The sequence below is a fragment of the Hippoglossus stenolepis genome, chromosome 15, assembly GCF_022539355.2.
Source record: "Hippoglossus stenolepis isolate QCI-W04-F060 chromosome 15, HSTE1.2, whole genome shotgun sequence".
In the NCBI taxonomy this organism is placed as follows: Eukaryota; Metazoa; Chordata; class Actinopteri; order Pleuronectiformes; family Pleuronectidae; genus Hippoglossus; species Hippoglossus stenolepis.
The window spans coordinates 14,830,668-14,846,787 of NC_061497.1; the positions used below are offsets into that span (position 1 = coordinate 14,830,668).

At 41.5% G+C, this 16,120-nt stretch overlaps 1 protein-coding gene across 1 annotated transcript in view; it reads right to left on the reverse strand.

Moving 5' to 3' along the window:
• LOC124854890 (follistatin-related protein 4-like) overlaps positions 1-16,120 on the reverse strand; it is an 84,353-nt gene that overhangs the window by 44,912 nt on the left and 23,321 nt on the right. The window contains exon 3 of the mRNA XM_047343580.1: positions 9,498-9,531. Within this exon, the coding sequence (XP_047199536.1) occupies positions 9,498-9,531 (34 nt within the window). The remainder of the gene's footprint in view (positions 1-9,497; positions 9,532-16,120) is intronic.

Consider the following 16,120-nt stretch of genomic DNA (forward strand, 5'->3'; position numbering starts at 1 on the left):
TATTGAACAGTTTAGTAAGTGTTACCCATGAGCCGGGCATCAATCAATCTTTCATTTATTTATCGCCTGGTGGCAGTTGTCTCCTCAGCTGACCCGTTGGCAGTGAACTGCACAGTCCACTTCACGGTGGCCACTGTGACGTGCACTTCTCCCTGCAGCTGCCAAAGGACTAATTTATGTTTCTGGTTCATATGAGTAAAAAGCAACAAATAAGCAAATAGTTCAATGTTATTTATTCCACTGAGAGATTTATGGAAATCATTATGTATTAGTAAGAACCCCCGCTAAAAAGCCATTCACAAGTAAATAGCCTCTTTATCATTTTGTGCATATTGAGCACTTTCTGTGGAAGACTAATCCATCAGCAGGGGAACCTCTCTGTCTCCTATAACTGTGAGCTGCCTCTGATGCAAGTCTTTATGTCACCTTAAGAGGCTTTAATCAACCACGTGCAGGAGAGTCGCACAAATTTGACACAATGCTAATCACATCTGACCACGTTTGTCATTTTTTCCTTAAAATTGATAAACGTCTGAACCTCTCTGCAGCAGCAAAGGAATCCAATTACACGAGCAACATTTGACAAATCAGCAACATCTCTCACAAATAGTGACTGACTATCGGTGATAGAACAGTATATGTTTAAGAAGGACACTGATGACATCTGAGTTATAGGAAAGTATTTAAGGGTGAATGTGTTTACTCAGTCATGGAGATGTGACCTGACAGCAGCTTATTAATATTTCAACTTCCCTGGGGGTATGCAAATACACCTTGTCCTCTGCAAAGTGCTACCGAAGACCTTGCTGGTTGAGATCCAAATCACAATAACTTATCTTCAAACTCCAGCAGGGTGTGTGTGTATCTGTGTGTGTCTGTGTGCGCCCCAGTGTACTTGTATGTGTCTGTGTTGGTAAGTAAGGAGCAGGAGCAGAAATACGGAGCAACGGGGAAAGAAAGAGCTGAGCATGGAGGCATATAATCTGAATTCAAAAGCAATCATTTTTGTTCTCAGCTCATAAAGCCGTCTGCTGTTGATGGGTAAGGCGGTAAAATCAGGGGGATGAAGGTAAAGAATGGATCTGCAGGGTACGTGGTGGCGCTCGCACTCACACAGCAGCAGCTGGTATCATGCAGGAGCTGACCTCCAGTGAGTGATACGTAAAGAGTCAGGAGAATGACAGGTAATTACAGCAGTAAGATTACATAAAACGACTGGAATCACCAGCTTGCGGGACTGTGCCTCCCCTTACCAGTCAAGTTGCAGGAAATAAGTTCACAATCTTCCCTTCTGTTCCTGAGTTATGACTTCAAATAATGGCCAGAAAAGTGTTTCTGTAGAACATTGACGTCGCAGCAAAGTTGATCCTTGACCTTTTGCACATAGAATCGTCATGTCTTTATTTTATGACGGGGTCTGCTCGCTAGCGAAGAACTGCACGCCCCTCAAAGGAACCCACACAGCCACAGCTATGACGATGTCTGCCTTCCTGCGAGGATCGTAAAAACTTTATGGCTGTTTTGACAGCCCACAGAGACAGTGGGATTTCTTTGCCGAGGAAAAGAGGAAGAGAAGGACATATAAAGAGAGAGTGAGGCAAAGAGCACTGCACACAGTTTTACAAGGAAGAAAAGTTTGAGACCTTGCGACAAAAGTCTACGTATTAATGGGAAACACAGACTTTGGAGTAATCAGACGACAAATTATTTTAGATTTTAGACACGCATGCCATCTGTTGTTCTCAGTCAATAATTGATAGACAGAAAATTAATCAGTGGAACAAAACACAGAGGAAGATGTCACTTCAGGAGCTGTTCAAAACTTGAATTTATCAAGTTTGCTGACATTTAAGAAGGTAAAGGACAAATTAACATTAACATGAGGCAAAGACTGCAGCTGTGGGGAGCTGGCGTAGGGAGTAAAGGCAAATGCTAGGGACCCCAGGATAAGGATAAGGTTGGGATGAGCAATGAGAGAGAAGGTCAATCTGCCCAGAGTACCCTGAGAAAATCCACACAGACACAAGGAGAACATGAAAACCCCACACAGAAAGGCCCCAGCCAAACAGGGATTTGAACCAGGAACCTCATTGCTGTGGGGCGACAATGGTCACCTCTACATTCAAATCAATTTTACTATTGATTTTCAATGCAAATCAACGTAATCTTTGTTATTTGTCCCACAATGAGCAAATTCGGCACCTAATTGGGTTTGAAAGGCTGAGAATATATATGTGTTAGGATTGAAGAGGGTGAAAGTAAAAAGAAAGTTTGAATATTTGGTGAAAACAATAATGCAATAATAATTTGCCTCTCTATTTCACTAGATATAAAAAGAGTTAGGAGGCTCTCGTTCTCTAAATAAATGTCTACCTTTGTCTGCTGACTCTTAGTATGTCTTTCATCACCTAACCCTGGTCTGTTGGCTCTGTCACTTTAATTGCATTCCAGTGTGTGTGTGTGTGTGTGTGTGTGTGTCCAAGCAGGCCCACTGGTGCAGCTTGGCCTCGGCACACGAAAGTGTTCTTCCGAGTGCCACTGTCAGTCCCCTCAAGTCCCTGGAGAGAGTGTGTGCCCTCCTTAAGCCCTTCAGTGGTGTCTCCAGGCTTGCTCAACATGGAGCTTACACTGCCGCCACAATCCCCTTTTGTCTTTGACTTTCAGACTTTTTGGCAAAAAACAAGAAAAAAAAAGATCACACCATGAAACTTTGGCAGCATGTGAATGAGATCAGAGAGGAAATGAGGCAGGACGCCCGGCCTGATCAAATTTAGGCTCTTGACACTGTAAAAATTGGGAGATTTATGGTGCAAATCTCCACTTCGCCTGAAGATATTCTAATTTTGTAACTATGTCTATAACAGGTCTGATTTTAGCAAAGCCCGTTTCATTTTACTATTCTGATTAAGTCCTCAATGACTCGATGAACTTTTCGCTTGGTAAGCTTTACTGCTCTTCAGTTTAATGAAATCACATTTCACAGAGATGTACGATGTGACTGAGACAGTGACTTACAACTTCGCACCCTCTAATTATTCAGGATGTGTCTGGGAGAATAACACACACACACACAACAGCATCTTACATGTGAAAGATCAAGTTGTGATTAGAAATCTTCTTCGGGCTCATAAAGTGCGAATATGCAAGACAACATGCGTGTGAACAAAGCTTTTTTTAATTGAAGCACATGCAGAATCAATCTCAGGTAGACAAACGTGTGTAAATGAAGAGAATATAATATGTTACATCTCAGTATTGGCTTTTGTTTCTCACTCAATGATTGGAATATTTCTGTTTCAACCTTGAACACAGTAAGAGGTGATGGCATCGAACCTTCCCTGTGCATTATACAGTTTATTATATTATTTTATTATACAATTTTCTTTGCTTAGGTTATACTGATTTTAGAGATATGAAGCATTTGAAGCACTGGAGGACCATCGCAGAGCTCAAAGGTTTAATGCTTTTCACATCATTGAGGCTGATTGCGTTGTAGTTGAAATAATAAACTTGCTTTGCCAACAGAACAGCTTTTAATCTTTTGTTTTACGGTGACTGCTTGGCTGTGACACACGTGTTCCAACCACGATCCCATTTACATCGACGGCTGTTTAAGACATTAGCAGTTCCATTATATTAGTAACCAGCCTGTGCACTTTAATGCCTCTTCACCTGATTACTTACTTGAGAACACCAACTTCACACCAAAATCACGAGTTTGTCTCAACACATTTTCTACGCGTGCTTGGGATTTGGCAGGTAAATCTCTGCGACGAGCTGGGAGAACTTTAAGGATTAAGAAAAACAAACAAACAACTTCGAGCCTTTTTGGCACCTGGTGTCGCACATGGGATTTCTCCCTCTCCCCGCTTTAATCCTGTCTCCCACACCTGTACCATGTTCCGCTGAACCCTGTCACCCCCTCAAACTTGGGTTTCAAAATGCAGAGTGACTGTACAGGTGGCAGCAGTTTCTAGGCAGGAGGCTTCAAATCAATATCATGATTAGTTCAAACTTTTACTTCGATTGTGATTCATTAACGATTATTCAATGTGTAAAGTCAGCTAGCGCTGCAAAATGAATGTAGCGGAAACCCAGCAGGTCGTGAATGCACACATTGGGGAAAGTTTTAAACCGAATGAACCGACATGAGCAAAATTAAGACAGTTAGAGGTTGTAAATGTCAGTTTTGATACATTTTCAGCTAATTGCCCAGCCGTACTTGTCAGTGCACCAAAATTAAAGCTATATGATTGGTGATACTAGGCAAAAAAATACAGTTTTGTAAAGCCTACCCTGTATTTCAGTTTTCACTTCTTCATTTTGCTCTGTGTTTCTTCCGTATCACTTAAGCCATAAAATAGTCTTATGTTGTTTTCTATGGTGATGAAGCAGACAGGGCAATCAAGCAAAAGTCTAAATGAGAATAGCAAATACTAAATTCATTCTATTGATAAGCCAAAGCATGAGTTTCAAGCTGTAGTATTTCACTGCTGTCCCATCCCCCCCTCCCTCATCCCTGCCTCTAGAGGCTCTCTCCACTCTCGTCTCTCGTCTGCTTGTTCTCCTCCCAGCTTCCTCCCAAGTCATTTGCTGCTTATTAGAGAGTGTCTCTGTCAAGCTCGTCCCATCTAGTTCTCACCCAATTACAATCTAAATGAGCCACAGGACTGCTTAACTTGCTTTGCCTCTTCCCATTGTTTAATTTGTGATGGTAACAAACCCTGATTAGGCGCCTGCAAAGGTTCATAAATTAAGCACTCATGGCCAAATTAATCACCATTCCCTGGGAAGATAAATGGCCAATATTCAATTTTTCCATATAGATCCCACTGATAACAATGTTGCGCTGTAAAAAGAACACTCAGGGAAAATGGCTGCACACTTTCCTCAGTGTGACATTTGGACCAGGGATGGATTGTACATCACCAACCAGTGAAATGTCATTTACTGAGAATTCCTGTTGTGAGCCATAGTTTAAAACCTTCATATGCAATGTTTGCAGTATATAACTGAACTAGTAACATTTGTGTTTCAGAGGTAAAACTGGGCCAATTTGATTAATGTCATCTTCTCAATGTGAGGAGCGTAGATGGCACGATAATGGTTTTCCAAAGAGGGAGAGGATGAGTGAAAACGGGAGTAAAAATAACGTGAAGAAAGTGCACTGACATGAGGTAAAGCATAGGGACGTACTGCAGAGAGGGGAGAAGGTAAACTGAAAGTAGAGGCAGAATAAAGTCAGCCAATAACAGTGAAAACAGACAATCGTAAAGAGCTGCACTGATCCTCATCAAAAGGAAAAGTGGAGCAAATCTAGGAAGTGAAATGCAATTGCCTGATTTTGACAGTGGATCTAGTTTAGCATACAAACAGGCAGCAGATAATTAGTCTCAAGAGGGAAATCAGAACGCTAAGTGAGAAAAAGAGCTCACAATATTAAAAGCAGCTGTCCTCAAATGACAGGGCGGACGCATCACAGGCCTGTCGGCTAGAGGAAACGTTCACCCTTCCCACATTATCACTGCATCACTTTTATCTCTGGTATATATGTGGCTATATATATGTATTCATGGAACATCAATTACTGAAGCTTTTAAGAAGCTTACATCATCTTGTTGCTGTGAACTTTCTCAGTAGTGACTGTGGGTGCCATCTGTCATGTATTGTATATTTAAAAAAGTGTCAACATTTTGGGGATCAGCTTCACAAATTTGAAGTTATTCCAGACCTGGACTTTTAAAAAAAATTTGCCATTGTATTTTGTTAAGTTTGTTAAATGTTCTGGTGAAACTGTCCCAGTGTCAGTGCTGGTAACAATACGTGTAAAACAAAATAATCCCTGAGATAAAACCTTTCCTTGACTGAGAACACAATTGATCCATAATGAATATTATTTTGCTACTACTTCTTATTTTTACGGGCATGGGAATTTTGTAGTAATATAATAGCCTTTAAATACTGATTTGGATGTCGATTACCATGGCAACTTAATTTTCGGATATGTATGGCGGTGAAGTTGCTCAACAACACAGAATGTAGCTATACTTGCGCTCAGCACAAAAATACACAACGACAACTTGAATTTAAGGTATGCAAGCTGTGTGTGTGTGTGTGTGTTTGGTGTGTGTGTGTGTGTGTGTGTGTGTGTGTGTGTGTGTGTGTGTGTGTGTGTGTGTGTGTGTGTGTGTGTGTGTGTGAGCCTTGAGTTTTAATGGGCAGTAACAAATACATTGACCTTTGCTAGAAACTCCTTGCATGTCTTTTGTAATCTATAAATAAAGGTTAATTTGTATCCCCCGTGCTTTCTTATTTTACATGATATACAAAATATATATAGACTGAAGAATGAGGCTGCTGGTCTGGAGCAAGTGGAGGCATCTAATGTGAGTTATAGAAGTATTACAAAAAACTGTAATACTAGAGTATTAGTACTACTTCTACTACAGTATTTATTTCCCTTTTGTGTTAGCAATATTTAACTATTGAATTCCCCAGCGAGTTCCTAACTGATTTTCCAATTAAGTTTATTTCTGTGGTAAAGTGGATAGTGCCACTGATCCACCAAAGAGGTCAGAGGGAAATCTTCACTGATGAATCTTGGGCCAGCCTCCAAACTTAAAGTCACGGTATCACAGAAAACGCTGACAAGGCACAAGGAGATACAGGGACGTAAAGAGCAAATCACAGACAAACAAAAATAACTGTTTTCCTAACCATTGGGAGTTTAGCACTTACCTTTGCATCATTTTAGATTATTCACTGGACTTACATCCTTACATTTCAATAAACCTATAAAATTGTATTTTGCTCATCGTGTAGAATCTACCTTTCTGTTTGTTTTCACTAACCCCATCAATACCGATGTCCTTTTTTTTGTTCACGCACATATGTCAGCATCGACGTCTGTGAGAAGAGGCAGAGTACAAATAGAAAGGCCCATCACAGAAACACCTCACAGTGTGTTTCCAATCAGGATGATGTGTTACTGTAGCAGAACTGTAAGACGCAGGTGAGCAAAGCTAGAAAAGCAATTATCACTTAGGGAACTACATATGTAATAGTGTTAAAAATAAATCAACAAACAAACATCCCGACATAAAAAAAGAACAGGATGCGCTGCTGTGAATGTTGAATAATAAACATGAACAAAATAGATCCTCTGGGTCATGTTTAGGTGGGAAAGAGACACAGCCGCAGAGAAGCAGCGCTTTGCTCTGGAGATGACGACAACACACCATAAGAGGCCTAATGCTCGCAGAGGAAGCCACTTGTCAAATAGGAGGCAGTCAGCCCTGGAAATATTGCTGTTACAGTAACTTACACACATACGGCTCGGTCTCACTGTCATGCACCACATATCCAGCAAAACACACAAAACAGCAGGACAGTAAAAAAAAAAGCATAGAAGCTTAGTCCGTACACAACGAAAGTAAGAAATAAAGCAGAGACTTCATGAGCACTGCCAATATGCAGCTACGTGACAACACCTTCTACAGCAACTCAGCCATTTCAGACTGATAGAGAACAATTGGGTTAGGAGATGGAAAAGCAGCCAGGAGTGAACAAAAAACAAATGTGACAAAAACAAACATGGTTGGTAGCCAGGAAACAAAACTTGGAGAACGACTTCGCTGCAATAACACGTAGGTGCATGAAACAAGAGCTGAATCACTCTTTCTCACACCGAGATTAAAATGAATACAAATTCCGTTTCATCCTCACTTGCCCTGTGTATTTATATACTCCTGACACATGAATGAAAACAGAGCTCTGTGGCGGAGGAGCCAAACAATACGGTCTAAAATCAAAATCTGAGATGGATAAAACTAACCAAAGCATTCAAACAGTTTTTTTTAACTTAATACTTAATACTGGCTTACTCCTATAACTGATATAACTACTGCTGCCATTAAGCGAGTACCAGTATAAAAACTTCAGATTGATTCTGGTCATGGCAGTTGTCGCTAAAATGGCAGAGCAGATTAGCCATTAATGAGTTAGTGGTACAATACTCTACACCAACGGACAACACTTCTCCAATTCCTCAAACTGTCCAGAAATGAAGCAGACAACATATAAATGCTGTCATCTGTATATTCGGAGTCTGGACAGTTGCGATCGGACGAAAGGAGTCGACCTAGCAAGGTCCCATTGATACACGAGTTTGACCAATCATGAGTTAGTCTCTGTTGTTAATCATGACATTGACAACTTGACCTGGACACATATCAATATGTTAAAAACTAAAATGGCAGAAACCACATTTAATACAAAATGACTCGACATTTACTTTGACTCGGCACGGATGAGAGTTCGCGACGTATTCTGCAGTCAGCCACCAGGTGGCAGTAGAGACGCCATGGCTTCTCTTTTGGGCAGCTGTCATGTTGTTTATCTTTATGTACAGCACAGTCCGTGGTTTGTGCACAGATTAGCCACATCAATGAAACTTAACGGCTGCAGGAAATTCACAGTTTGAAAATGCCCATAACCCAACACACAATCACTGTAGCAACACACATAAAACACAAACAGCTATAGACTGGCAGCATTAAAATTCACTAGGCGGCATTGATTGGCACAGCCTATAGCTTGAGTAAAACACAAGGGGCTGCATGGGCCTGTGTGGGCAGCAGGACTGATGTGAATAGAAACATTTCTTTTAGACGTGCATGACACGGACAACTGAAGAATGCAGATGAGACGTTTTCTTTATAGAAACGCCATTAATCTGAGGGGTTCGCAGTCAAGAACACGCATGATCTTATTTATAAAGGCACGAGCTGTCTGAGCAATCATCGTAAAAAAACAGCCTACAAAGCTCAAGCCAAACAAACATCACTTCATTCTCTCTGAGGGCCCCTGTCATCAATCCTGACGAGGCACCCGTGTCATCATTTGTGACAGGGGACCGAACACGGTTGACAGCGGAATAATTATTCACAGGACAAATGTATTTTTCAACTTATAGACAGGTTGTCAGTTGGAATGAGTGATGTCAGGCGCTTCCACTTTTTGTCAGGTGAGTTAAGGGACGATTGCGGTGGAGCCTTCTTCTCGAGTTTCACAATATTTATGAGAAACCAAACAGAGAGGCGAAGGGCTTCCTGTTCCACAACTGACAGGGTTAGATCATCTGTTGGTGTCCACTGACAAATTGCAACGCTTTCAAAATCCAAAAAATCGCAAAATGTTTCAAAACACTTTGTCGCAGGACAGTGAAGCAATAAATGTGATTCAGGGAAGCAGCAGGATTTTCCAGCCTCTCACAGTAATATCATTATCAGAAGTCTCCCCCACAACAGGCTGCACGGTCAATTTGAGGGGACACATTTAGATTTGAATTACTTTCCGACAGCATTTTTCCCGGCGATAAGAAAGCCAAAGTGTATGGCACTGTAACAGCGGATGAAAAAAAAAAAAAATTGTCATGGAGCACAACATGGCATATTTTGAAAAATGTTGTTTGTTTGGAACTCAGTAAGTGTACTCACATTGATCGATGTTCCCGTCTGCTTTCCCCTTCTCCTGCAAACAGAAAGCACACACACAAAAGTGGTTATTACAGGCTCGGAGGAGTGGGACAAAAAAAAAAACCAACAACAACAGCCTTTTCTGCAGCTTTTCGCAGACCATTCGTTAGTGTGTCTTTTCCTCTTTTTCTGCGCTCCGAGAAAGACGACAGCGGCGGAAATCAAAGGTGAACAGATGGAAGGTGAATGGAAAGGGGAGACAGGGAGGGAGGGAGAGAGAATGAATGGTGGGTGACAGCAGAGACACAGGAAGACCTTTTTACAAAGGCGGATCCAACAGTCAATTCAATCACACAATGGGAAATACACTTGCCGAGAGGCTGCAAGACGGAGGTGACACCACATTGTACTGGAATGTATATCAGCATGTCAAACCATCGACACCACACGGATAAACTGCTCTCCAAATACTTGACTTTTTAACTAGTGTTTAGAAGATGAAATGGAAGGAGAACAGTCTCCAGCTGTGAGATACCTAAATATCTACATTAAAAAGAATTGGTCTGTATTGAGCGGTACAGCACAGGTGACGTCGAGCAACATTTTAAATATAAATGCCTGTGGATGTCAGAGGGGAAACCACATTCTGCCCCATTATATGAATGAATCACAAGAGATGGAGACCTTATGGCAAACAACAGGAGTGAAGACGTCAAAGTCCATGTGTAAAACGAACAGGTGAGAGGGATACAAACACAGCTACACATGAATTAATAATGAAGCGAATGGAAAGTTTTTGGTTTGTGAAAGAAGTGAAATTCACTGCAACTCGCTGGGCATAAAATTCTGTTTTGTTTTCACTGTTACTGTCAGTAGGGATTCAGCTGACCTGTGTATGTACAGTACAAACCATAGACTGAAGGCATGAAGACAAAGTGTCTTGATCGACACCTGGTGGCTGGCTGCTGTATAGGTCACAAACCCTGCATCCTCCATGTTAGTGGATGGGGCAGGGACCAAACTAAGAAGTCAAAATACACATCAAATAGGCATATCTTTTTCTCAAAGGTAATCCTTATCACACTGATGTTGGTTCAGCAAGTTTTGTTTTAGCTCATTAGTTAATTGATGCTATAAAAAGAGGCTGAAACGTCGTGATTGACAGCTGAGGCTGAGTCACGATTCTGTCAAACACGTGTATTGGCAGGACCTTGTTGCCGTGGCTGCATCCGTCAATCGCCCCTGAGTGGACTCTGGCTCCAAATACTCAAGATGGCAACATTCCTAGCTTCATTTCTGGGCAGTGAGAGGAAACGGAGACACGTCGTCCATCTTTATATACTTTTCTTCAATCCTGTGGAAGGATAGTGTTCATGCTTCCAGTTCGATTCCTGAGTCAAATCAATGCTACTGAATCTGTTCTGCTGGGATGAGGTGGCCCGACACCTTACTGACACACTCAACGTTAGCTTTTTTCCTGTCACCCATCTTTAAGTGTGTGCACAAGTTGTAGTACTTTCGGTGTGCATTGTGTGCTTGTCAGCAGCTGATCGCTTGCGCTTGTTACAGCACCAGGAATTTTGCGTGCACAGGCAAAAAAAACAAAGGATCGACACGCCGCTTAAAAATAGAACACAAGCGGGTCTTCCTACACAACACTTGAGCTTCACAAGAAACCAATATGTGGCGGGCAATTGAAGTGTTTTGACATTTTGCATTCTTGTCCCTCAGTGTCGATGTCACCAGTAATGAGGCTCGGTGATAAAACATGTGTGTCTGCGAGGCCCTCCCAGCTTCCCCAGGGGACCGAGAGCCTCGCGAGAAATGCAGCAGTTTTAGAGCCTCCTGTCATTGCCTCCTTCTCCTCTCCCTCTCTCTCTCTCTCTCTCTCTCTCTCTCTCTCTCTCTCTCTCTCTCTCTCTCTCTCTCTCTATCCCTCTCTCTTCCTGCCATCTGTCCATCTTAATTGCAGACGTGCTTCCTTATGATGGCAGGATAAAATTGAGTGTACTCATCAGCACCGCCTTCCATCATCTCGAGTGCTGCTGTTTGATCAATTGATTAGAGAACCAAACCAAGCATAGAGGTGAAAGAAAGGCTGTGTGTCTAAAAATACGGTCCTCTCTTCACCACGACTCTCTGGAGTGAGTTCCGTCACTTTGCCTTCATGCCGTACACTCGGCTTTTGTGGACAGTCGCGGTGATAAAATACCAGTGCGGAAATAATTGAAGGCAACTACAGAAGATAGATGCGAACAATCACACGCATGAGATTAGACGGCATTTTTATTCCTCTCCAGTGACGTCTGTCGCATCCAGTGGGTGGAGAAATGTAAATAACTACAGACAGAAATTAATTTGAGCAAATGGGGCAAACCCACTGGGTTTCAATTAGGGGCGGATCGGATGCTTTTCTCTTCCATTTTTCCCTCTTTGTGATAGAGGCTGATTAGATGGGTGTGTGTCTGCATACATCACTTGCCCAGCAGGCAGACATGGTGATTGGTAGGATGTGTTAAGTTTATGAGAACAGTGCTGAGAGATGTGCTCAGCGGAGGGGACAGGACATTCAGTTTGTTTTAACAAGACCCCGAGTCTGTTTTTCCTCAACTTTTTCTCGCTTACGGAACACCACATGTCTCAGGCATTGTTATTTTCAGGTCAGGTTAGGCTACTCAAACTTTCACCAACTGGGCTTTGACAAAACAATTTTGGCAACAATTGTGTCCAGGGGGTTGATTGAGATTTAACTACCTCAACTTGTGCAATCAATCCATATACAAGGGGAAAATATACCTGGTGTCTTTTCTACAGTTGGTGTATATATAACATGTGGGATACAATGCAAGAATACAAGTGTTAATACACTCATACCATGGCCACCTACCACAGGAGCAGGTTGTAGTAGGTTTAAGTGAAGGGTACCACACATCGGCTAGTCAAGTAGAAGTACTGTTGCTAGGGTTACGGTATACCTTAGATAAAGGTTTAACAATTCTCCAAATCCACAGTTTGGTCTAGACCTTGATTTTTGACCCTCAGCATTATTACTAACCCTCTTGAGCTAATAAAGCTAGGCGGACTTTATCATGGGCATGTTCTCTCGATCACGATCGGACGAAAACCATCACGAGACACACACAGTTGGAAATGTGAGGTAAATGTGTCATAGGTCTTGATTGTGAAATGGAAATTGAGTTTTTTTACATCAGTGAAATTATCTCGGAAACTAAACCGGTGGCAGAGTGTCATAGTAAAGCAGTTCCATCCTCCCAGTCTCAGTTTAAGAATCCTTACAGCCCTACTTGGCAGTGCTTGATAAGCCTAGGTTGTTGGTTGGTTCCACACACAAAAGAAGCACCTGTGATACTTTGAATCGATTTAAAATAAAACTCTGTTTAGAGATTCACCTATTTCATCGGGCTTTGTGGTAAAGTGTACAAACTCGATACGATTGTTACAGCCTCTCGAAAAAAACTAGTACAAACAAATCTGTGAGGTCTACATGCCTCCATCTAAACACTGATACGAAACAAGAATCTGACATCGCTGCAAACAGAGACTGATGTCTTTTACCAAGTCAGCGTCAATCTGCCTTTTTTCCTAACTCCCTTGTATGTGCTGCTTTGCAGGCACTTCATTCAAGGACCCGTATGTTTATGTGTATCCGCTATCTCTCTCTCTGGCTCTTGATTCAGTCAACAACAAATTACTCTGCGAGAATTAGCTGCCTCGATGCCAACTCCGTGTTGCGGCTTCTATTTGTTTGTTAAGCTGCAGTCTCAGTTACAGTCGGACACAAAGAGCATATCGATACTTCGACCTTTTGAAGATACTGTCTGATTAGGACAAAGAGGGAGGATCGGGGAAAGGAAGTTGGATCCATACGTGTCTGTGCTTTCACAACAGTTACTCCCTGATGTCTGTTGCTTAGAAAGACGGGGCTCTGTCTTATCCAACAGCAATTCATCAGTGTACCAACAAGCTACTTAATGAGATAAATGAAAAGGAGCCAAGAGAGAAAAAGGAAAAAAACTTTGGCAGTACTCTGCACAAGTGTTAATATCTTCACAGGCATAATTTTGATGACTCCGAAAATAGAACTAAAGCCTCGCAAATGCATTTCTCCCTGCATCATTACCTGGAGTTGTTTCATGTCCCACTGATACGCACTGGCTCAGTGTGTCCTCTAAACATTTTATTTATTCAAATTTGTTCCTGGCTTCTCGAGGCAAAGTCATAAACAACAGCTTCAATCAGTTCTTACATTTTTATACCCAACCTGATATAGTGCTGGTAAATTAATGTGCTAATAGGGGGGGGTGGAGACCAGGCAACCACAACACAATTTAGTTAAAAACCAACAGAATCCATTGATGGACATTTTTAATAGAGTAAATATAACTGTGGGTAAATTTAACTAGGCCTATATTGATTTAAGAGCAAGTCGTAAGAGTCTACTTGGAATATTACTAAACATCATGAATTTAGTTCTTTGGCAATCTCACAGTTCGACTCTTCTCTGTTCATAAATGAAAGCTGCCCTAACATTTGGTTTTGACATATCACCTCTATTTCACACTTCACTGTCGAGGCCCAATTTCACCCTTTTTTCCTCCTCAATTCACTTTCCTATTTAAATGTCTCTCATCTAACATATCTGTATGCAGTTTCATGCTTATGTCTTCTTTCTATTGTCATGTGTTTTTCCATTGAAATTCTGTTTGATTCACAACCTGGAAACAATTGTTTTTTATCAAATACAACTTGGAGTTTATAAAACTTGACGCCTAAAATATAATAACTCATTATACAGTGCATTTGAGCCAGCACAAGCATAACAGTGAGTTTTGCATCAACAACCTACTGTGTCCACCTTTACTACATTGTAACATTGTTGGCTCTTGTGGCCCAAGTGTACTCTACACAATACCACACCTAAATATAGTGTCTTGATTCCAGTGTCACATTACTGAAGCTTGACACCCAAACACAAAGTGTAATGTATTATTGCTTCATATTATGGTAACCACTGCATATGTTGTATCTGCCTGGAAAGTTCAGCTTTGAGGGCAAATTATCAACAGACGGCCTGAAAAGCAGTGAGCTGGGGACTGCAGTGTAATGAGAAGCAAAGCTTATTGGGCACAAGTCATATTCAAAATTTAAATGCAGTTGGGTGGCCCTGCTACTAAAGAAATAAAACTCGAGAGAAGAAGCTGCCATCGTGGTGAGAGAAAGAAAATGTTTTTTTCATTTTCATTGTTGCAGCAGGTTTTCCTGTTTAATTCAATTCACAACCCTCTTACTCCTAAACCTTTTATCCAATGAGCGCATTACCCTCTTCCTGTGTGGTTCCTGCAAAATCATTTTTTTCCTTTTTCAGAGAGGCCACTCCCCCAAAACCCAATCACACTAAACAGCATATGAAAACCCTGCACGCTCACCAGTGTTGACTGTCACTATACTGCAACACGTACCATCAGGACAAGAATCCAGGATCACCCTGTTTACACCGGCTCCATCTCTCAGTGAAATGTTAGTTAGGGCTGTGGTTATACACATAGGGGCGATCTAAACATTTCTCTCAGTTCCAACAATCCACCATTATTTGCTTGCCCTTTAACCATAATCGATTTATTGTGTAACTTGTGTTACTTTGCCTTGTGGAGTTTGTTTCCTGTCGATATTTTGTTCTGGCTGCACTGAGACAAACTCTATTTGTACCAAAGCTGTCACCAACCCTGTGTTGCTCTGTAGGTATCCAGGACGGCCCCCAGGAAGTCGACAAGCAGTCAAAAGGCTTTCATCTGGACTTTTTTTTTGTATTTTCTCTGTCTGTTCCAACCCCAACAGTTTACATGTTTTATATTGTTGGGGGGGGATTTCAGTCATAGAAAAAGAAAATTACATCTGGCACTTCTTATTCATTTCCAAAGGCTTTCAGGATGCCTGCTGCGCAATCATGTGAATTCAAGGATTTACATAATTCACCCCAGGGTCAACTTTAAATTCTGGCGTCAATTGACAGCTTTTTAAAGTTCTGATTCAGGTCCAGGGGGGATGCCTGGGAATTTGTTTTTTTGCATTAACTGATCTCCTGGGACAGAACCACAGCCAAATGCCAACTTGGCAAAGCCCAAAGAGAGTCAGACTCAGAACAGACCAGGGGGTGTACATGCTTCATTTAACAAAGAATTAGGACGACCGCAGGGCTGTGTGGTATGTGTGTGTCTGCGGGTATGACGATCTGTTGGAGCTTTATGTTTCTGTTATGCTGACAACATTTGTTAAAGGGCTCGTTCTCGCTGGCAAGGACCAGTTAGCTCTCAGGGCTCGTCTGTTTTCCCCTTTAACCAATGAATCTCTTGTGTGGCACCGTGATCAGTGCAACCAGGCATGAACATTTAGAAACTTTCCCACAATTGTGTTTCAGTCATTATCTCTAAACTGCTGTGAATGGATAAACAAACAAAAGATGCACACAAAGAAAATGAAACTTGCTTTTTGTTATTAGTTGTAACCATGAACAAAAGCACACCAAGACCAATTTGAACAAAGAGTTTGTTCATTCTTACACAGAACTTCAATTAAACTGGAAAATTGGGTCTGGAAATGTATTAATAAATTCATTAATGAATGAA